This window comes from Prunus mume, linkage group LG5, assembly GCF_029339155.1.
Source record: "Prunus mume cultivar Tortuosa linkage group LG5, ASM2933915v1, whole genome shotgun sequence".
Classification (NCBI taxonomy): Eukaryota; Viridiplantae; Streptophyta; class Magnoliopsida; order Rosales; family Rosaceae; genus Prunus; species Prunus mume.
The window spans coordinates 22,106,660-22,131,270 of record NC_142702.1 but is presented as its reverse complement, the minus strand read 5'-3'; the positions used below and the strand labels follow the sequence as shown (position 1 = coordinate 22,131,270).

At 36.0% G+C, this 24,611-nt stretch overlaps 1 protein-coding gene and 1 long non-coding RNA gene across 7 annotated transcripts; one reads left to right on the top strand and one right to left on the bottom strand.

The window, feature by feature from the left end:
- The first annotated feature begins 7,958 nt into the window (after window positions 1–7,958).
- LOC103332032 (uncharacterized) lies at window positions 7,959–13,338 on the top strand. Of its 6 annotated transcripts, none has more exons than XR_016127423.1 (5): window positions 7,959–8,253; window positions 9,566–9,620; window positions 9,707–10,225; window positions 12,949–13,003; window positions 13,090–13,338. It is a non-coding gene; the product is annotated as an uncharacterized LOC103332032 (long non-coding RNA). The 6 variants fall into 6 exon arrangements; XR_016127426.1 differs by having other exon boundaries at window positions 12,916–13,003; window positions 13,090–13,230; XR_016127425.1 differs by lacking the exon at window positions 12,949–13,003 and having other exon boundaries at window positions 13,090–13,336.
- On the bottom strand, window positions 13,191–14,535 carry LOC103332031 (uncharacterized). The gene is made up of 2 exons (XM_089053484.1): window positions 13,966–14,535; window positions 13,191–13,547 (listed from the first exon to the last, which is right to left on the bottom strand). Exons 1-2 carry the CDS (start codon window positions 14,533–14,535, stop codon window positions 13,329–13,331), a joined length of 789 nt encoding a protein of 262 aa, XP_088909610.1. The 3' UTR covers window positions 13,191–13,328.
- Between the last annotated feature and the right edge of the window lie 10,076 nt (window positions 14,536–24,611).

The window sequence follows — 24,611 nt, the reverse complement described above, 5'->3', positions numbered from 1 at the left end:
CGTTTGGCCTTCCAAAACGGCATTTAAAGTTTCAGAGTTAATTTTTTATTTTAGATTTTAATAAAAATTATTCAAAGAAAATTCCTTTAAAATTGTGCCATGTGTCAAATGTTAGATAACATTTTCAGATATTTTTAAAAAATTTTAATCTCAGATTTTAGATAAGATTTTCACCCTCTACAATTGTGCCACGTGTCAAATGTCGATAACATTTTCAGATATTTTTAAAAAAATTTAATCTCAGATTTTTGATAAGATTTTCACCCTCTACAAATGTGCCACGTGTCAAATGTCAGATAACATTTTCAGATATTTTTTTAAAAATTTAATCTCAGATTTTGATAAGATTTTCATCCTCTCAAATTGTGCCACGTGTCATCTCAATCTTCTAAATCCGTCTATAAACTATACCTGATTTTCAAACCCCTCACACCATCTCTTATCTATTCCTTCATTTCTCAGATTGTAGAAAACACATTCTACTCTCAATGTCAAACTTGTTGAGGTGTTGGAGAGGCAGCGAAACAAAGGGAAGAAACAAGGCGTGAGCGTCTTGAAGAAGATCTGGGAAGCCGATGAAGAAGAGGAACTACGCTGCAGCGGTGTGTGTATGATGGATCAATCAAGGCAAAAAGCTATCGTCCCTCGTGCTCCGAATGTGGACAGACATAGAGTCTTGGTAAGAATCTCATGGAGGATTATTTTATCCCAAATCCGTTATATCCTTTCTAAGTTTCGAAAGATATAGAATGCAACCACATTTGTTCCAAAAATCATGCATGATATTTGTAATTACGACACATACTTCATTCAAAAGCATGATCTGTTGAGGTATGAGGTCTTATCCGGCAAAATCGAGAAACTTGCTGCGGATGCTTGCTTATGGGGCATCTGCAGAGCAGTGGATGAGATTGCAAGGATGGGAAAATCTTGTCCTAGAGTGCTTGGTGAGATTTTGTGATGCAGTGGAAAATTTGTACACGAGAGTACTTTCAAACCAACGCCAAGAGACCTGCAGCGGCTTCTACAAAAAGGCGAGGCCCGAGGTTTCCCAGGAATGATTGGAAGCATCGATTGTATGCACTGGGTAGTGGAAGAACTCCCCTCTTGCTGGCAAGGGGAGTACTGAATCGGAAGGGCCAAAAAGTATAATTTTGGAGGCCGTAGCTTCATTCGATTGTTGGGTTTGGCATGCCTTCTTCGGGTTGCGGTTCTCAGAATGACCTCAATGTCCTTGGTCAATCCCGGTGTTCGATGAGGTACTGCGAGGTCATTCCCCTGTGTCCGTACCAAATCAACAATCATCGCTTTACTCGTGCGTACTACCTTTCCGACGGAATTTATCCTAGGTGGACGACATTCGTGAAAACAGTTCAATCCCCAATCCGAGAAGGAAAGAAACTTTGCTTCCTTTCAAGAAGATTACTGGGAAAGAGCGGGAGAGGTGTTTGGTATCTTGCAAGCTCGTTGGGCAATTATTAGAGGTGCTGCTCGGATGCTAGATGAGGAGGTGCTGCGGAGTATTATGATGACTTGCATCATCCTTCACAACATGATTGTGGAGGATGAGTATGACTATGATGCTCAAGAAGTGTTTGAACCGATCCAATGAACACATCGTTGACAAGAATATATGAAAGGCCGATTGGACCAAATGGACTACCATCGGAGCCCGAACCAATACTGGGATGGTCAATTCAACAACCCCATGATTGATCGGTATCAAGAAATGCAATCTTCATATGTTCACGAGATACGCAACGTGACTTGATCGAGCACTTGTGGGAGATGAAAGGCAATCACAATGGATGAAGTCAAGATTAGTGCTTTGTTTGGAATTATGCCTTGTTTTTAATTATGCTTCATTTTGTGTGTGGTTTTTTTTTGGAATTAGGCTTTTTATTATTATGCTTTTATGTATGGTTTGTTTTGTGTGTTGTTTGCAATCAATGAAGGTTTTTTTGAATTAATATTTGTTTTGATGCTCAAATGTTTTTAATAAATAGTCATTTAATTTCATGCTTTTTTGATTGAATAAAAAGGGAACAATACAACAAATTAAAGGATAAGGAACAATACAACAAATGAAAGGAAAATACAACAATACAACAACTTAAAGGATAATACAACAATACAACAACTTAAAGGATAATACAACAATACAACAACTTAAAGGATAATACAACAATACAACAATACAACATATGGCAAAGGTGTTTCAATTGCTTCCTAATGGTTTTCATCATTTAACCAATCCGTATTGCTAGGTCCGTCGTCATTGAAAAGTTTTTTCCTCATGACATCTCTTCTTCGTTGCTTCCAATAAGCCTTTGTTTCGGGAGACATATGGCTCGTATCCATAGCCATGATTTTAATCTCTCTATCCTCTATGTCTTTTCTTGTGCCATTTGTTGTTGGAGAACAAATGCTTCCTCTCGTGCCTTGTCCATTTCATCTCTTTTCAAGTCTCTCTCCATTCTTAGTGAGGCGCTCTTAGCTATATGCTCCAATAATTGTACACAATCATTGGTCGGAGTGGCCCCTCTCTGGCCTTTGCGCCTTTCTCCCAATAGGTCTTGGCGGACGTGGCACAAATGGTGACTCCGTTTCCATTGGGGAGTCAATGGAGAATCGTTGATGTTGAATCGTGGAGTGGCGTCTCATTCATCACAACCAAGGACCGGTGGGAATAATTTTGAATCTCGAACAATCCTTCACAATTTCCAACATTGAAATGCACGAAACTTTTTTTTTGCCTTGCCCCATGGCACCGAACCACATTTGTGCTTGTACCATCTATTAAAAATAAATAATTGGAAGTGCAAGAAACAAAATTATTATGCAAGAAAATATAAACTATTTTGAAATGCAAAATAAAATTGATTATGCAAGAAAATATAGACAAATTAAAGGTGCACCAAGAAAAAGAAATTATGCAAGAAAAACAAATAGAATATGAAAAAAAAAGTGACATTGAATTGATTAAAATGGCAATTATAAATATTTTACCTCATCGGTTAAATTTTGACCGCTTTGAATGTTCGCCTTTGCTTTTGTCAAGGCATTTCTCCATTTCCCTAACTCTTTATTAAGAAGTTTCCATCTACTAGACAACGCCATTTCGGTCCGAATAGAACCCAATCTTTGACAAAATTCTCCATGAATTTTGCTCACATGTGATGAAACTTCATCTCATTACCCGTGATAGGGTCATGACTAATGTTCACCCAAGATTGACACAACGCAATATCTTCATTCGTTGACTACGAGCCTCCGACTTCAATAGAAGATGCCATTTGTTTTTTTTATACAAATGGAAAGTAGTAGAAAGAGAGTAAAAAATATTTGAAGGAGAAGAGTTTGTATGGAGAATTGTGTGGAAGTGAAAATGTGAGTGGAGATGAACAAAAAATTGGAAGGAGAAAAGTTTGTATGAAGAATTGGTGTGGAAAGTGAATAATGTGAGTAAAGAGTAAAAAATATGGGATGGAGAAGAAATTGTATGAAGATTTTAGTGTGGAAAGTAAATACAATGGTTAGGTATTTATAGAGAAAAAATACAGAATTTTTGGGTATTTTTTAAAAAAAAATTCAGATTTTTTTCGATTTTTTTCGATTTTTTGCAATTTTTTATCCAAAAACGAGGACCGTCGGATGTCTCTGGAAAATTCAATCGGAGAGTCCCGGCGCACGTGGCACCCGCCGTTGATGCTCGGGCGACGCCGTGGCCAGCGTCGCGTCGGCCAGCGTCACCAACTCGGGCTGGCTCGCAAGACTTGCCTTGGGCTTCTCGCTCGTGGGACCCGCCACCAAACCGGGCTCCGCCCCATATGGCTGATCAACTCTGGTCAGGCGTACTGGCCCGAAGAGCGCTGGAGATGCTCTTATAGGACCCTTTTGAATTTTTTTAATATATACGAAACAGTAAACTAATAATGAAATTTCACCCATTAAATTTATATGAAATTTGTTTACTTTGTTGAATTTCACCCATCATAACGTGAATACATGAAAAAGAATTCCCATGGTGTCACTTTCGTGTTTTGAGTTTGGAGGAGTCCGGATAGGCAAGTGGTTGGTGGGGTGGGAAGTTTTTCTGAGTCCTATTGGTGGGTTTAATGTTTTTTTTAATTGTCTGGCCATTTCTGATTGAGCCACATCTTCGTTTTAGAAGGAGTTCATTTTTCTCTTTCTAGAGCAAACAGTAGTGGACAAGCTGTAACCATAAAATGTGTAGAAATGAGCACAACCACTTAGATTAGTTGCTTCTTGGTTGAATTGACTCTATATATAAATATATAGATTAACCTTATGTGGTTACTATATTGTTATATTTGTATTATTTTTTTGTGGGCATTTGTATTTGTCTTTGTGGTTGATGATCCTTGTGACTAATTTTTGAATACAATTATCGCTTTTTTCTAACACATGAGGAATTAATTAATTTTTGGCAGTATAATCATGTTCAAGTTTAACGACATTTTAATTAATTTTCAAACAAAGATATGGCAGACAAAATCTAAATTCTAAATTGATTTGGGATTTACCTAGTCATGAGAGAGAGAGAGAGAGATTATCACGTTGGGTCTTGGAATGTAGTGTTCGGTAGCCCCAACTCTAAATCATATATTGAAAAATCATAAAATATTGGATTAGAAATACTTAATCTCAAATTGGGTGACCCGATTGAGACCACCACCACCGTAAGGACACATCATCTTTCTATCGGCCTTATCCATCAAACCGTACACAACTAGCTGCGAAGGGGTCAAACAACCAAATCAATAAAAAGAGGGAAGCTAATTATAATTAATTAAGGTAAAATAATATGCTTGTGGCATGGAGGGTGGTGGTAGACCCAGCTGAGCCGACTTAGCTTCTAGTGAGACAGTGACTTAATATTAGCATTATGTTAATTCTCCTTATGATAATCCTTTTTTATTTTTTTGGCGCTGAAATATAGAGGTAAATGAGAGTTAATGGAAGTGGGGATGAAATTGAGATAGACGGTGGGAGGGTAGGAGGGAAGAGTAACAAAAGTAAAAACAAAAACTTGAAAGTGAATTTAATATCAAATAGATTTTAATTTTCAGTTTTAATTTTCATTTTTGTTACACATTCCTTTCATTATCCTCTCTCATCTTCCCTCTCAATCTCATCTCCACTCTTATTCTCAATTCCGTTATCCCTCTTTTTCCTTTATACTTTAGCACAAAAAACTAAAACTAAAGCTAAAATTAAAATAGTTATAAAAAAGACCCTTAATTAATCATTTTCAATTGGAGTTTGTTGAAAAATTTCAAAACAAAGTGTTGGTCATGTGCTATGCTGATTTAGTCTGACTTAGCCGTCATATGATACTTAATTATAAGATTTTAATTTAAAAGTGTGTATTATAACTTAAATTAAAAGAATAAATATCTCACTTAATTCCAACATATTTGCTGGAATATAGAAGTTTCAAATAAAGAGGTTTGCATTTTTTGAGCTAGAGTGTTGAACCAAGTTGGTCTAACTTTGACCCCAGCTATGACTTTGGATCAATTAACTGTTATGTTGCCTATTTTGGACTAAATTCATCAACTTAGTTATGCAAAGAATGAAAACTTTTGGTTGACAATCAAGAATTCAATCACATCATAAACGAAACGAAAAGCATATATAAATACAACGAATTACTTGTGTGGCAAGGCGAAAGTGGACGTGGTCTCCTAACGTGACGTCGTGTTGGGCGTATGGGGGAAGGGAATATTCTACGTGGCCTCAGTCCAATTTGGGCTTGAATCTGTCTCCACAACCTGCGACCCAAGCAAGGTCAGTGGTGGATGCAGGATTGTTACTTTATAGGATTATAGTGTTAAAGTTTTGATTTTCTTATTAAGATGAAACAAAGAAATATTTTTTGTTGAAAAACACACCAAACTTATTCCAATTAACAAAAACATCATTCAATAAATGAAGCTCATATATGTATTATGTAAACCATAAATTTCATCCAAATAATAAATAAATTCACCCAAAAATATCCCAAATAATAAAATACCTTGAATATTACCAAAAAAAAAAGAAAAAAAAGCACAGTGAGTGTTGAACAATTGACCTTAAGGTCCTTTTCAATTTAAAGAACACTATGGTAAGTAACAGTAGTTCTGATCTCTTGGACTACAGGGGTTCAAGAGATTTGTGGTCACTCACCGTTGGATGTAATTTCAACGGTTCACTCACTCTTGCACTTATTTTAAGAAATATTTTTGAACCATTAGATTAATATCCAACGATGGGTGATCACAATCTCTTGGACTCCTGTGGTCCAAGAGATCGGGATTGTGGTAAGTAATATCTTTATACTATTGATGTGTACTTTTTGTATTTATAAGTCCACCCAACAGAATTTAAAAAATATTTTAAAAAACCCTAACAAATATCTTCCTTGTTTTTTAAAATTTGTGTCAGGTGCCTCTCTCTCTCTCTCTCTCTCTCTCTCTCTTCTCTCTAGCAACTTGCATCTTCTTCTTCATGGGGTCGTCTCCCATGGCTGTCAAGAGAAAACCAAGGACCTCCAAACCATTTCTAGGGCTACATGGGGTCATTTGACTCAATTGACCCCATGGTGGATGGATCCACCACTACTTCTAAGCGTATTTTGACACATCACCAAGGCTAAAGAAGCAAACACCAAAGCACAACATCAATAACATAGCACAAACGTTGGTCCCTCACTCTCTGTGATGCATGCATTGTCTATGGAAAACCAGTCTAGCTAGCTCTCCAAAATTTGAAAATGCGCCCTAATAACTTGGGATGAGACTTTGTTGAAAATTTTACAAAATAGTTCAAATTATTATTGACAGGACTTGTCTCGAATTTTTCCTTGGAATAAGTGACGAACCCTATGTATGTCCGACAACAAGCAGATGTCGGCCTATATTACTAAAATGTCCTTCTTGCCCTAATTTCAAAACAACCTTAGAGTTGGACTTCTACAGGAAAAATAGCACAGTCTCCCTTTAAAATGAATCCACCTACACAGAAAACACAATTTACTCCCTAATCGTTCAACAAGCACAAGATATAAGTCAACTACACGCTAGTAACAATTCTAATGGGCCTTAGCCCCTTTTTTCACAACCATAACCAATAATCAATCCAAAGTAGGTCTTTGATCCTCAATTCAAAATACCACATAATCAAATCATAGCAATTATTCCTGACACAAAAGAACGTAGTGTAAAGTATTTAACTTTGCGACTGCACCTAAGTTGACTTAAGTTGCCTACGTACCATTCTTGAGGCATCAAGCCACACATAATTCTTGAAAAGTTCTAAATTTACATATCTAACGAGAACAACACTAAGAATCACTCATAATACCAAGGTAACCAAATGCAAATAAAGACCTAGTGAACCAATAATAACTCAATGATCATGGTGATTGTTCTCGAAAATATAAGCATTTCCATTGGTTGCCCCAAGCCAAGGCAGGATAGGGCCCAAGCCCAGCGATGCCTTCCAGAAGCCAAACTTGCTAGGGCAAGTTGTGCGTCCCACGAAATCAGGCCAGCCCGCAGGCAAAATCAACCCTTGCTCTAGCCTGGGTTTGTTGATGTCAACAAAAAAAATCTTAAAAAAACTACAAATTTCAGAATTTTTTTTAAATAAATACTTAGTCATATTTTTCACTTCCCATACCAAAACTCGATTTAAATTTCTCTCAATATCTCATGTGAATAGTTGTTGTCATGACAATGAGTAAAACACCATTTTGCCACTATTCACATGAATAAGAATAACCATCGTCTCCCATTGCATTTGCCATAACAAATGAATGGAAGTGCTCTAATAACTTTTCAAAAAAGACGAAAATGAAGCTCAAAGATTCTGAAATTTCAATTTTGCCCATTGTACTTTGGAAAACCACGGAAATGCCCCCTTCATATATAAATCCCTAAAGAAATTTTGTTTCTGAAAGTCATTCAAACGCCGCTCCCCCCACGTCCACAAATGTTGCTCCGGATGCAACTATGAATATGGCTGGCGTACTATTGGTTTTCGACACCAGCTTCACGTTCTGGGACTTATAGACAGCCAGCCCAAAGCAAGATCTTTAGAGCTCTCTATGGCTGATGATAGTTGCTTCTATGTGTAGCAATGTCATGAAATTTTTGGGCGTTGAATAGTTTGCATTGCAGATAGCATCTGAGCGGCTCAGGGGTTCTTCATAACTGTTCACAGTACTGCAGATTCAATTAAAGTGTAAGTTCTGCAATTACTCAATCTTGATAGAAAAAGTTGGAATAAATTTTCAAAAGATTTTAATCTTATGATGGATAATCTTACATTTATGAATATAGTAAGCAATGAAATTATGGAAGTAGGGTCTCGATTTCTTATTTTGGGCATGAATTTTGCTTTATTCAATGAAAAGCTATATGATATCAGAGAGGCAAAGAACCTTCTTTTCATTACGGGAAATGTGCTTTGTCCCCCTTTCCAAATAGGCATATATTCCCTAGTATTTGCTAACATTGCCTATATATATATTCCCTTTCCAAATAGGCTATATATATTCCCTGGTATTTGCTAACATTGGCTTCTGTCACGGCCACACAAGCAAGTACTTGTGTTCGTGGGTGTTTGGGTTTGAGACTCAGAGACATAAACAAAAGTCTGTACTCTGTACTAAACTAAAGAGGATTTGGGTGTCGAGCATACATTTGTATTTTGGAATGGTAGATATTCTACTTTCCAAAAGTAACGAGGCAAATGATAAAATATGGCGATTTGGAACATTTGTGTGGCATATTGATAAGCAGTTGTACTTTGTATGTACAGATTAAGCTGCAAGATTCATACGAATCAGTATCTTTAATCTGGTTTTATACCAGTGTAAAACCATGGAATTTTTCCAGATTCTGCCAAAAATAGACTTGATATGCTATAGGAAAGTTCAATTTAGTGAGCTAGAGGCACCTTTCAACTTCATCCCATCTCTGAAATAGACTCAATATGGTATAGGAATGGGGATTTCTGGGTTTAAAAACGAGCAGGGAATATGCTAAAGGAAGGTTTCAGTTAACAACAATGTATGGTTGATATATGAGCAGTCAAATATAGGAAGTCTTGCAGCTTGTTCTAAGAGGATAAATCTGGTTGCTACCCTTCTAACCTAGGAAATATGCTTGGTGTTGTAAGAAATTCCATCAGGGAAGGAACTTGTTACCTTGTAGCTTAATCTGTTTTCACAAATAGATACATATTAGTGATTTGCATGCCATACACACATGCAACTATAGCATGGAATAAAAAGATGATGCAAAGATTCAACAGTACCAGCACTATATTCCTATAGAATTGGATCTAATGTTGTAGTCATAGAAACACATGACGGTAACATTTGTGCTTAGAACCAGTTTGTAAGGACAATTTCAGGTGATAATGGAAACAATCTTACAGGGCAACATATATATAGAGGATTGATTATCATGCTGAGAAAACAGATCTAAACTTGTATCGTGTTATCATTATAATACATATGTGTGAATTATACATCCATATTCGAATGCAGAATTCAATAACACCCAAGGACTTCATGAATCAAGCAGCCAATGACTATATATAAGGTACATGCACTAGTTTGGGACTTATCATGCTTCCTAGCATTTATATTAAATCTTGGTTCTCACTGAAATTTATAATGCATTCTCAGTTACTAAACAGAGTGCAATTGTGCAAGTGGCGGGTCATCAGTTTATATCAAGGCAGCATTCATATCAGGATCAGCCAATCCTAAAAAGACGTCCAAACATAAACAAGGATGCATATCCCTTGCAGCAAGTACAGATGCAAAAGGAATGCATGAAGTCATGGCTCAAAACTGAGCTCCTAACATATACCGCAAGTGTATATCGAACCGTTCTAATGCCACAAATACGGTAAGAAATCTGAAATTAACAAACCAGATTAAAACCAGGACAATTGTAGTCTTCAAAGAAAAAAGAAAGAAAACAGGATAATTGTGTAATGCTCAGTCTGTGCCAGAGGAGACTCCACTTCCATCACCCCCTTCTTCTTCTTGTCTTCAGCTGCAGCATCCATCATAGACTGGTCTGTAACCTCACCAACGTGAAGAACTAGTCCAACAGAGTTAGGCTCCACGGCTGTTAAAGGTCTGTCCTCGGTCTCAGGCACAATGCCAGTCTCATCCTGAAGCAAGATTGAAACATAGGTATTCATCTTTCAACAACATACATAAGAATTTCATACAATTAATCTTAACTACGTTTATTTTACGAAGGAAACAGTCTCTTTACTATTTTGTTTTGGCTAATTATTTTGTCGTGGACCTTCACTTTGGTTGAAGAGAGGGCGATCCGCTAGAAAATGAAATATTTTGTTTTGTTGATCAAATTATATATGCATTGCATCCATGTCAAACGGAAAAGCGAAGGGAATCTTCTTTTTTTCACCTATTACACAAATCGATTTGACTCGGCATGAATTGACTTCACTCAGCATTCACATGAGATATATAGACGGGAGAGAGTTTATTAGGTTAGAAAGTCAAGGATATCGGCTCGTCAAAACTAAAAAAATAAACTCCCAAACCTTCCTGCTTCTAAGCGCATTTTGACACATCACCAAGGTTAAAGAAGCAAACACCAAAGCTCAACATCAATAACATAGCACAAACGTTGGTCTCTCACTCTTTGTGATGCATGCATTGTCTATGGAAAACCAGTCTAGCTAGCTCTCCAAAATTTGAAAATGCGCCCTAATAACTTGGGATGGGACTTTGTTGAAAATTTAACAAAATAATTCAAATTATCATTGACAGGATTCATCCCAAATTTCTCTTTGGAATCCGCAATGAACCTTGTGTCTGTCCGACAACTTGCAGGTGTTGGTCTAAATTACTAAAATGGCATTCTTGTCATAATTCCAAAACAACCTTAGGGTTGGACTTCAACTGGAAAAAAGGGTAAAGTCTCCTTTTAAAATGGCTCTAAACCCTGCACAGAAAACACAATTTACCACCAATCGTTCAGCAAACATAAGATATAAGTCAACTACATCCTAGCAACAATTCTAATGGCCTTCAGGCCCCTTTTTCACAACCATAACCAATAATCAATCCAAAGTGGGTCTCAGACCCTCAATCCAAAATACCACATAATCAAATCACAGCAACTATTCCTGATGTAAAAGAACATAACGTAAAGTGTTAAACTTTGCAGCTGCACATACATACTATTCTCGAAGGATCAAGCCACACATAATTCTTGAAAAGTTCCTAATTTACATATCTAACAAGAACAACACCAAGAATCACTTATAATTCCAAGGTAACCAAATGCAAATAAAAGACCCAGTGGACCAATAATAACTCAATGATCGTGGTGGTTGTTCTCAAAAATAATGACTTTTCTAAAAAGTCGAAAATGAAGCTCAAAGATTTTGAAATTTCAATTTTGCCCATTGTACTTTGGAAAACCACGGAAATGCCCCCTTTAGATATAATCCCTGAAGAAATTTTGTTTTCTGAAACTCATTCGAACGCCGTACCCTCCACAAATGTTGTTCCGTATGGAACTATGAATATGGAATTAAATTCATGGCAATTTGAATCTGACAATGCTGTTGAATTTTACTTGATTCTGTTTTAGCAATGGCGTAAAACTATTGGGCTTTTAATGGTTTGCAGATATCATCTGAGAGACTCGGTGGTTCTTCATAACTGTTCACAGTAATGCAGATTCAATATTAATGTGCAAGTTCTGCAATCACTCAATCTTGATGGAAAAATTTGATTTAAGTTTCAAATGATTAATCTTATGATGGATATTCTTACATTCATGAATATAGTTAGCAAAGAAATTATGGATGTAGGGTCTAGATTTCTTATTTTGGGAATGAATTTTGCTTTATTCAATGAAAAACTATATGATATCAAAAGGGCAAAGAACCTTTTTTTCATTACAGAATATGTGCTTTGTCCCCCTTTCCAAATAGGCTATACATATTCCCTAGTATTTGCTAACATTGGCTTCTGTCACTGCCTTGTGAGCTGACAGGAAAAGGGTTTTCCCAAATTGTCTTGAGAGCTTTTCTTTATTTTCAGGGTAATAGAATATGGGGCCACACAAGCAAGTACTTGTGTTCGTGGGTGTTTGGGTTTGAGACGTAAACAAAAGTGTCTTTACTGTGTACTAAACTAAAGAGGAGTTGGGTGTCGGGCATGCATTTGTCTTTTGGAATGGTGGATATTCTACTTTCCAAAAGTAACGAGGCAAATGATAAAATATGGCGATTTGCAACATATTAAGCTGCAAGATTCATACGAATCAGTATCTTTAATATGGTTTTATACCAGATAAACCAATACCAGTGTAAAACCATGGCATTTTTAAAGATTCTACAAAAATAGACTCGATATGCTATAGGAAGGGGATTTTCTGGGTTTTAAAAACGAGCAGGAAATCTTGCAACTTGTTCTAAAAGGACGAATCTGGTTGCTACCTTTCTAACCTAGGAAACATGCTTGGTGTTGTGAGAAATTCCATCAGGGAAGGAAATTGTTACCTTGTAGCTTAATCTGTTTTCACAAATGGATACATAATAGTGATTTGCATGCCATACATACATGCAACTATAGCATGGAATAAAAAGATCATGCAAAGATTCAAGAGTACCAGCACTAGATTCCTATAGAATTGGATCTAATGTTATAGTCATAGTAACACATGACGGTAACATTTGTGCTTAGAACCAGTTTGTAAGGACAATTTCAGGAGATAATGGAAACAATCTTACAGAGCAACATATATATATATATATATATATATATATATATATAGGATTGATTATCATGCTGGGAAAACAGAACTAAACATGTATCATGTCATCATTATAATACAGATGTGTGAATTATACATCCATATTCGAATGCAGAAATCAATAACACTCAAGGACTTCATGAATCAAGCAGCCGATGACTATACATGGGGTACATGCAGTAGTTTGGGGCTTATCATGCTTCCTAGAATTTATAGTGAATCTTGGTTCTCACTGAAATTTATATTGCATTCTTAGGTACCAAACAGAGTGCAATTGTGCAAGTAGCGGGTAGTCAGTTTATATCAAAGCAGCGTTCATAACAGGATCAACCAATGTTAAAAAGATGTCCAAACATAAACAAGGATGCATATCCCGTGCAGCAAGTACATATGCAAAAGGATTGCAGGAAGCCATGGCTCATAACCAAGATCCCAATACACACTGCAAGAATATATCGAATCATTGCAAGAGCAAAACCAGGATGATTGTAGTCTTCAAAGTAAAAAGAAAGAAAACAGGATAACTGGGTGATGCTTAGTCTTAGTCAGAGGAGACTCCACTTCCATCATCCCCTTCTTCTTCTCATCTTCAGCTGCAGCATCCATCATAGACCGGTCTGTAACCTCACCAACGTGAAGAACTAGTCCAACAGGGTTAGGCTCCACGGTTGTTGAAGGGCTGTCCTCGGTCTCAGGAACAATGTCAGCCTCATTCTGAAGCAAGATTGAAACATAGGTATTCATTATTCAACAACAAAATAGACCACAAACGTAAGAATTTCATTCAGCACAATTAATCTACCTCTATTTTACAGAATAAACGGTCTCTTTACTATATATAAAGAATTACAAAGAACGGGCACTCCACATCATAACTCCAAAGATAGAAATCATGCTTTTGGCCACAGGTTTACTCAATGCTCTGTTATATCTCTGTCATGCTCTGTTACTCGATGCTAAAACATATATATGAACGTAATTATTGTCTAAGCATGTACGCTTATACAGACAAATTCTTCTCATTACCCAAGTAAACCCAAATCAACAAAGTTCTTACAGTGAAAGTAAACCCCCAATATTTTACAAAAAACTGAAAAGGCTTGGTGTAAAAGTAAAACTCCAAATTATTTACCAAACTGTCAATTAGGCCTCTAAGGCAAGGTACCGGAATGTTACCGTCGGCAGTAGCCTGGCCGGGCCTCCAGCCCGGGGCCGGAATGGGAAAAACCTCAGTTGGTGCTGGAGGCCCGAAGAAACTCGAAGGATTTGAGCCTAATCCCATATCTTCCATTACCTTGAACACATGGGGTGGCGGAGTAAAGAAATTCCAGATCTTGATGGACTCCAACTGTTCGACCCGAGATGCAGTGCTCAACTTTTGCTGGTACTTTTCAGCTTGTTTCTCCTTGCCAGCTTCATGCAGGTAGCGATGCACAATTTTGATGAACCGATGGGCTGAATTGCTTTTATCGACAGCAATTTGTTCTGCAAGACCCTCTTCAAGGCAAGAGTGTGACAAGCAGTTTTCCAGTATGGGAAGCATTTTTTCTTTGTTGAGGAGAATCTGGTCCGGGATGAGATCGAGCTCTTTGAAGTGAAGTTCCATTATGCTTGCAAAAACAGAGGCGTCTGGATTCGGAGAGGTCGACATCATTATGCTTGCAAAAACAGAGGCGTCTGGATTCGGAGAGGTCGACATCATTGTTGAATTTTTGTTGGGTTTGGAGTTTGGGGTTTTGGAAAAGGAAGACGGTGGTGGTGGTGGTGGGATTGGAGGCTTTGTATCTGTAGAAAGAGAATCAACCTTTGTTTCCTGTTCCGATCAAAGAGAAAAGAAAGAAAGACGTGGGCCCACCTCTGCTCTCCCTCCCTCCATTTTTTTATATATGGAATGGCATTTGATATTAATTTGTATTCATGGATCATGGCATTCAAATTTTTATATATATTAATTTGATTGAAAAAAAAAATTGGAGCTTAAGCAAGTAAATTAGAAGAGTGAGGAATTGTATTATTGAACACAAGTCCACCGATATGGCATCTAGCATGGTTCATGGGTTCTAGAAAGAAAACAAAAAAGGAATTCCAGGTCAGGATTTTAGTTGAAGCACTTTCATGTCATAACTTTTAGAAAGTCATCTCCTTTTATCCGATACAACCAATAAACTAGGAAAATATTAACCAATGAATTAGGAAAATATTAAACACAAAATGTTGTTGATAAATATTTTTATCGTCTTAAAATAAAAAAACACTATTAGAGAAAGAAAGAAGAAGGGTAGATGTGAAATGAAGAATGATTATAAATTTGTACTCTTCTGTGGCTTTGAAAATGGAAAAGGGGACACAACCGTCTTATTCTTCCCAACAATCAACAGCTTTAAGAGGAACCAAACCAAATCAAAGCAAATGATACATAATAATGTATCTGCATGTTTGATAATCAAATTCAGGTCAGCATCCATGGTAGCAAGTATTTGTCAAAGTCATCATGATATGATGATGATGATTTTTTGGTCGAAAGTTGATATTTAATAAAACAAGAACCTCACCCAAAACGGGAGAGCCTAGAATTACAACACTAGCAATCCAGTAAGGAAGTACAACAGAATAACTAATCTGTGATATCACATGAACAAGAACACCAAGATTGTCCCAGATGTTGATACCATCAGATAAACAAAAGTTAAAACATACAACACAAATTGAAATAAAAACAGCAAAATGCCCAATTGAACAACAAACAAAAGATAAGCTTATCAGCCATAGATCCACCACCATAACCAAAACCCTCAAATCCATCAAAAGCCGAGAGAACCGGAACCATGAAATAGGAAGGATGTGATACAAGCACCCGAGCCGTAGCACTGCCGTGGCTCTACACAACTTCCGAGATTTACGCGAGAGATCGCGTTTTGGATTAGCCGCAATATCCCAGCTCCATCAGATATGATGATGATGATAAGATTCATAAATCTAGTACAACTTTAGACTAGCAAAAACAATTAATGCAAATCAATCCCAAAAAAATACATAAACAAACCTCAAGTAGCATTTGACGTGGCAATTTTGTTCTATCACCTTTAGAACAAGCTCAACCTGAAGCCGAACACACCCGCAATCAATCGTTCAAAAAGCTCAATCTCAATTGGAGGGAGATTCACTATTATATCTAATATAGGAGCCCAAATTATAAATAATAAAAAAAACATATATGAAATTGACTTTAGAAACACACCCAAAGCCCTTCACAATATAACAAAAAGACTTTTAACTTATTTTAAATTACAAAACTATCATTGATTTCTTAAAACAAACCCAACCCAAAAACCTCATAAAAAAATGCCCAAAATAATTTAATAGTTAAAATTAAATTCAACAGATCTAGCTGTCATTTTTTGGGTTTTTTTTTTTTGTTTGTTTATAGGAATTAAATGATGTAGAATATATTTATAGTTTTAGTGCTAAAAATGAATATATTACTAAATATCTCAAGAAAAAAAGGAGAGCAAAAGTTTGAACCCTTGGATCCTCGAGGGGATGATTTGCAGCCCGTTCACACGCAAAAAAAACATTCATTTGATGAATAATATTATATTAAATTATCACTGTTTATACGATATATGATTGACCAATCATTCTGCGACACATGGAACATAATAAGACCTACAAGGAAACCCATAAAGCCCGATCAAAGCAGTGAGACTTATAAAACGACAATTGGTAGGGCAAAGCCTTCAGCAACCCTGACCCTTGTACGGTAATTGACGCGGTGAGCCTTCAGCAACCCAACTTGCCGATAATGGATGAAACTTGAAATAATATTAGCCTACTACAATTGACCAATCACACCATATGCCTTGGTTTTTCCATGTCATTTTCAATCTCAAACGCAATTTCAGTGGAATGGTAGGTAGTGTGTCATTTTATGAAGCTCCAAATGTCCAAGTTGGCCCCTTATTACTATAATAAATAAAGTGATGCTCTTATATTTTCTATTTAATCGTATATTTTTTTGCTGCTGTTAATTTAATTATGAAAATTTGTTCACCACGAGTGCTATGATGTTTTGATAATAAATAAATAAATAGATTAAAACAGAAGGATTATCTTTGTGTTTTTTATTTGCACATTCACACTATTTAGGGTTAGCAATTTGTATGGTTCGCAACGCAACCGTTTTACTTGGACTTGTGTTTTACTTTTATATTATAATTGCATAAATAATAATATGATAATTTTCCATTCTTAGTGGGGCGCGACGCAATCTTTATAGTTTATACTACCAAGTACCAACCAAACAGAACCAAACAGCCAAGAGCCAAGGATTTGGGTCAACCTTATCCCAACCAAACAGAAGCAACTCTAATAATGACAACACAACCAACAAAGCTATACGCGAAAACGCCTGGACATTTATCAGGAGAAAAACTTCCCTATCACCGACTGTATGCATAATCAATAGGTCTCACCTAAATTTTTCTCCTGGAAATTTCCAAACTTAGGGTTTATTCAAACAAAAACATACTACTTTTTCTCCTGGAATTGGTCATCAGTCTGAAGAGTCAGAGTCGCGAGGACCGGCATTGGAAGCAGCTCCTCCGGCGGCGGCAACTGAAGATCGAAGAGGGGCCTCGAAGGCCTTTCAGAGCGTTTCAGAATTTCGGCTCCCAGGGTGAGCTCATTCCAGATCTGAATCGAATCCAGGTTTCCGATTTCGGCTTCACTTATGCTGCTCAGGTACTCCGCCACCGCCCAGGCAACACACCACGTGATCAGTGAACCGGGAGATGTTCTGGCTCCTGATTTCTCCGACGAAATATTCGGCGGCGATACTTGAGTCCGGGATGTAATTGGATCCTCTGTTTGGTGCTTAGCCACCGTCGTCGGCAGCAGGTTGTGGACTGTTCAGGTTCAATTTGAATTGGTGGACTGCAGCTTCCGCGTCTTCTGGAGTGGGCCCAGTCAGAAGAGGGATGCTAGTGACGAAGACCTTTTCTGGGCAGCTTACTCCAGGTTCCGTCGACAGCTGCCGAGTAGAGTCTTTCTTTGGTGAGGCTTTGAATGGGTGGTCCCTTCTTTCTCTTTTTTTCTTTTTTCAGAAAATACGTCATTATCTAGTAGATATATACGAAGCGTCGACAGCGATATGGTGATGCTTAAATAATTTTGACATTCATTCCGGAACATAATATAAGGCCACTGTTTTCCGTTCAGAGGAGAGACCTTCATTTATGTCTTCACTGCAGTATTGCACTTTTTACTTTGTTTACTTTATTAGTGATTTTCTGTCTGAAATTTGGACAATGAATAAAAAAACGAAAGCTAATTACTTAAGTTTCGAGTGACTAGTTAGCATTAAGTTAACTACTTAATTGATCATTTTTAGTGGGGTTTGTTCAAAAGCTTCAAACACTCTATTTGTCATCATGTGCGCTATATTGATTGTATTGTAACTTAGTTATCATATGATACATAATTATTGGTCTTTGTTTTTCGTGTCATTTAGAGAGAGAGAGAGAGAGAGATGAGGGGTGTTTTGGATGTTGAAGTGTAGACCAAAGGTGTGTTATTTATAGCGGAATTATATTTTATTTGTATTTTTCAACAGTAGATACAAAGCATGTCAAAAACAGTAGATACAGGCTTCGCCTAAAGAAGAATACAATACGGAAATTCATAACATTCCAAAGCATGTTAGAAACAATTCTCGAAGGTAGGTTGTGGCGCCGGTGTCCACAGGCCTTCCTTTTATGCCTTTGAGTTTGACAGTATTACCCTTTTGCGTTATTGACTTTTAAGAAACGTTAGGGAGTTGGGACAGGTGGTGCAAAGCAAGTGGGTGGGAAGTTTTTTTGGGATTTATCTGATAGAGAGAGAGAGCGATAGACGGACAGACAGACAGACATACAGACGGAGATTAGATAGGGTCTTGGAATGGAGTGTAGATACCCCCAACTGGCCAACTCTAAACTGTATATTGAAATAACATACAATATTGGATTAGAAATACTTAAACCTCATTTTAAAATTGGGTTAGAAATAATTTGACAGAATTTTACGGAAAAGAGTAATTTATATACAGCTTGCAAAGAAAAATTTGCACCGATCCGACTGGGACCACACAAAGACACATCTTTCTCTTATATCGGCCTTATCCACCAAACCGTATATTTGTAGTCAAGTTCAACCAAATGAATAAAAAAATGAAAGCTAATTACTTAAGTTTCGAGTGACTAATTAGCATTAAGTTAACAACCTGACCGTTATCATGTGCGATATACTGATTGTATTATAACTTAGCTGTCATATGATACATAATTATGTAATTTTAATTTCAAAGTTTATACTGTAACTTAAATGAATAAATATCTCACTTAATTCCAATATCTGAAAATTATTCTATTCCCGATCGAAGTAATATAGTTACAGAATGTTAGAAGTCTAACATAAGAATGTACATTCATGTGCCAACTTTCGGGAAATTGTTGATTTGGCATATTTTTGAATTACTATGTTTGTTGAAACGTAAATCTATACTCACCCCTTTTGCCTATTATTTTTTTTCTTCTAATTCTTGTCTTTTTTCTTGGTATTGTGTTGTGTCTGGATTTCTTGGTCTAGTTTTAAATTTAATTCTTGATTGTGTTTGTAAATCTAACCCATTATCTGGTTTGGGCTAGATCTGTGTTATGTCTCTTACAAATCTTTCATTTGAATGAGTTTTGCTTAGCGACTCATGGTTTTTGTTTGAATGGTTGTAGAAATAAAACGTATGGGACAAGTTCTTGCTTTTGTTGATGGCATATTGAATATGTTTGACAGGTAATTTAATGAAATTTCTCTTGTTCATCAATGAATTCACTTTGTCAAAATCATAAATTTCTTTGTAATTTTTAGTGAGTATTTGTGTTTCTGAATTTTGAGGATTTATTTGTGTTTATGGTAGTGCAGATGCGGTTAATAGGCTTAATGCTCTCGGGGACAGAGGTGAATTTCTACTCCTTTTTCAACACTAATTTTCTTTTCTTTTTTTGAAATGGTCAATTTTTAGTCCTAAATCTAGATATTTATTGCTTCTCAAGAAGATGAGCTCTCTCCTTCAGTTCAACATGCAAAGACTCCATAATCCATGGTTGGAAAAAATTCTTCTTGGGGAGGAGGTTCTCTCAGCTTGCGGAGTACAAGGTTTACAAGAGTGACGGTTTGCAAACCAAATGGGAAAAAGAAAACCGATGAATGGTTTAAAGAACCGATGTTTAAACATATTGAAACAACTTTGACCCAAGAAAAAACATATTAAAACAACAAAATGGCTATATGGGGCAATCAGATATTTTCTATATATAAAAAATTATGCTTTTAGGGAGTGATAAGCATTTTGTACCTTTTAATTCTATTAGGCACGGATGTATTAGTGATTTTCTGTCTGAAATTTGGACACAATTATTTTCCCTTGCTCCAAATTTGAAAAAACAGAATGTCTTAATAAAAACACAAATCCATTGTATGTATGTTGTGCTTGTGTCTAGCCCAATTGGTCGCCCAAGCATAAATAAATATCCGTACAAGTATTAAAATATTGCGCAGTCACATGAGATTGGAAACAGGTCTCGGTGCTTGCTATATTATGTGTTGGAATGGGCTCAAGACCGTTAGACAGTGATTCAGGAACGGTTGAGATCTTCCGAACACCTTAATTTCATCATGCTTTTAAATAATAATAAAAATTATTGAAAATGATGCATGCACATGTTGCACACAACTGAATTGATAGAGACATATCATTGACGCCGTCTTTTTTGTAAAGGTGTTTTTGCTTTCCGTCCAACATGAATGCTTACTTCTTTGTTTCCTTGCCGCTATATAGGGCAGCAACAGTAGTGTCTTGATTGGTTGTTTGATTGACTCTTCGTTTGCTGCTTTAAATCATTCCTTGTTGTATTTCTATGAGTAGATTGAAGAAATTTTGGTCCTTCTTTAATTGAGTTGCTACCATTCAGATAAAATAGAATGTGAGTAGATGATACGTTCGAAATCTCACTTTAATCAAACGTTGTTCGGCCGAGCAGAGAACCTGTAGGTTCTTTCACTATCTCAGAGTGAATGCGAGCATCCAAATGATGTGGAGTGAGTGAAGATGCAGATTGAAGGTGAAATGTAATAAAACGAATAACATGTCGTAAAGTAAAATGTGTTTGAATTTAAATATAATTGAATGATAAGTACGGAAAATAAAGTGCATAAAATAAATAATTTAAAGACGAGTGTGTAAAATAACAAATAATTTAAAGTGTGTAAAATAAAGAATGTAAAGACTTAATGTAAATTGCATAAATTAAATAATTGAAATGCGAGTGCATAAAGTCGGTCTAAATTACGCAGTAAAGATAACATGAATTGAAGTTACTATAATTAAAATAGAATTCAAAAACAAGAACAAGAATGTAAAGGCATAATTGAAATCTAAGAAACTAAAGTGAAAAAAATAAGAACTAGGTTATGGCTACATTATGCTACTCCTAAGATAGAAATTAAAGATAATGTAAAATGACAAGTTGTGTGTTGTGTCGGGGTCCTTTCTCTCTTCCATAAACTTGGTATTTATAGGGGCTTCGGTCACCAATTGCCTTCAAATCAATCATAATTGCTCCATAATGTCTTCAATCTCTTGTCTTATGCATGTGATTTAATGTGAATAATAATATTTGATTTGATTTTCCTTCCATCTTGAACTCTCCCATAATAACTTTGGTTGACCACTAAGTTGACATTATTCCTTTTATATTTGAATTGTAACATATGAGAAAATCCTCCTACAAATTATTTCTCTCCTTATTTAAGCCTTGACTATTTTATGTATTCGGCCGCTTTTAAGTTATTCGATCGTATCTACACTTTCGCCACATATAGGCTCTCGACCACTTTTGTGCCTTTGGCCAAATTGATATATTCCAACACATGTAGATATTTTGCCACATTTATGATTTTGGGCTTCTATCTGACCTTATACGCCCACTGAAATATAACTTGGGCTCACTATTAGTTTAATTGTCGGATCTCGGGCTTGACCGCTCAAATTTCAACCAGGCCTAAACAATTTCTCAACAGAACAATTCTTTTCAATAGTTTGCTATAAAAATATATGATATTTCAACAACTTAGAAAAAGAGATGTGAAGTATAATTCTTTTTTCCCTAATTTTGAAACATCATAAATTTTTCAAGCATAAGGTTTGTGCAATTTGAATAAATTCACAAAAAGTATGTTAGTCACGTTTGATTTTTCTTTAATTTAGGGATAAAAATGCAAATGAAGTTATTGAATGAGAAAGAAAAAAGAATAGGTTTTCTTTAACTTTGACCCAAGAAAAAACATATTAAAACAACTTTGAAAAAAAAACATATTAAAACAACAAAATGGCCATGGGGCAATAAGATATTTAAAATAAAAAAAGTTTATGCTTTTAGGGAGTGATAAGCATTCTGTACCTTATAATTCTATTTGGCCTGGATGTATTTAGAATGCATGTACGCGTATTGGTTGGACAGAATGTGGAACCCATCGGAAAAATAAGTATGTGCATTAGGCACTTCTTTCAGTCCCCAAAAATGTAAAAGGGACTGATTGCCCTCAGTCTCTTTTAGTTCTTTTTTTAGTAGTGCAAGAATTCATAAATGAAAATAACAAATATATATAAATATAAATATAAATGCCACGAATTATTTGTGTGGCAACGTATTTACAAACCAAGATAGATATTCATAGATATGGAGAATTCAATTATACAGGACAAGACAAAAATAGCCAAATATAAATACAGTGCAAAAGAAAACAAAAAATATTAAATATAAAATTGCCGACCAAAAAAAACATTAGATAAAACAAGAACTGATAGGTTATCAAAAGACGGTTAGCATCTGATAAGCTATCATTCTACATCCGTGGGAGTGAGGGCAGCAATGGGTCCCGCTTGTTGATCTGGTAGGGTCAGGGGCAAAAGTGGACGCGGTCTCCTCACGCGACGTCGTATTGGGCGTTGGGGGGGAAGGGAATATTCTACGTGGCACTGGTGGTAGGTTGTGTAAGCTGGTCCACGTGGCACTGGCACAAGGCATATTTTGTATTGGATGTCAGTTTGTTAGTATTGCACTTTTTACTTTGTTTACTTTATTAGTGATGTTCAGTCTGAAATTTGGACAATAAATAAAAAAAGGAAAGCTAATTACTTAAGTTTCAAGTGATTAATTAGCATTAAGTTAATTACTTAATTGATCATTTTCAGTTGAGTTTGTTCAAAAACTTCAACACAAACTGTCAATCATCATATGTGCTATGTTGATTGTATTGTAACTTAACCGTCATATGATACATAATATAACTTAAAAAAATAAATATATCACTTAATTTCCAATGTCTGAAAATTATTATGTGCCCGATCGAAATGATATAGTTGCCACATAATGATAGAAGTTTTATTAAAGGTCGAATAAAGAGATTCACATTTTGAGTTTGAGTATTGAACGACCAAGTTGGTCCAACTTTGACCAAATTAACTGTCATCTGTTGCCAATTTCTATTAGTGACCAAACTCATGAAAGTGCATCGTCCTCCTCAAAAACGCATGTGTTGTATATATAAAAAGAAAACTTTTGGTTGACAATCAAGAATTCAATCACCAGTTCATGAATGAAAATAACAAATATAGATAAATATGAATATAAATTCAACGAATTATTTGTGTGGTAACGGATTTACAAACCAAGATACTTTCGTTCAAGCTACTACCCTGTCTTCTACTGAGATTGTTTTTTTTTTTTTGGTCAGTGGTCTTATAGTGAGATAATGATAGGTTCACAATGCACTTTGAATTTTAGGATATTTTCGTTTAATATTTAATTTCAAATAAACTGCGTGTGATTGGCGCAGGAGGGCGTCGTTTCGTCTGCAATGCATCCATTCCGAACTCACACACGTATCCTCTTCCATTTGCGTGTGATGTGATTGTGAGCTGGATTTTTTCACTCGGATATGACTCGAGCAACCTAGGATTTGGGCTTTCGTTGGGACTATTGCAGCTGAATTTAAGCCCTCCATTCTCTCTTCTACCTCCAAAATTGTCTTATATTTATACATGGAAAATACTCATTTATACATATAACAAAGAAGGTGTTGTAATTAAAACCAATTCGGTTCGGAGGACAAAACTGGAACTAAATAAAAACCAATTCCGACTCACATTGGATATAAACAAAATGGGATCGAAACAAAAGCATGACCTTGTCTTCAACGAACAATAAAATTTTACCAAACCCGTCCACATTCAAGGGAAAAACTGGAACCACCTATGTTTTCTATAAAACGGAGTTGTTCTTTGGAAACCGTCATTGTGTTCGTATCTTTCTGTAGAGCGAACCGTTTCTTAAGTAGCTATCTTGAATACCACATCCCTACGTTTTCCTCATCATATATTTCTCATTTGTATATGGTTTCGCAAATGGCCTTTGAAGGGCAATGGCGCGTGCAAATGGCCTTGAGCAAGTGCCTGCAAGATTGGTCTCACTTTTTATATTTAAATATTTTGGGGCTTGTTAGTTTTTATTTTTCGGTACTAATTACAAGTACGATTTTGTTTTCAATCTTTTTTTTAATGTATTACATTATTTTTATACAAATTTATAAATAAACCCAATCTTAGACATGTATTTATAAAAAAACCCAAGCACTATTTAAACATAGAAACACACCCAAAATCAACCCCAAAGTTAACTTTTTGGG

Bases quoted from the DNA above. Each gene is read 5' to 3' on its own strand.
- LOC103332031 (XM_089053484.1), bottom strand. From the start codon at position 14,535: ATGATGTCGACCTCTCCGAATCCAGACGCCTCTGTTTTTGCAAGCATA. The intron at 13,548-13,965 runs GTAAATAATTTG...ATCTTGCTTCAG, and splicing joins GAGGCCTAATTGACAGTTTG to AATGAGGCTGACATTGTTCC.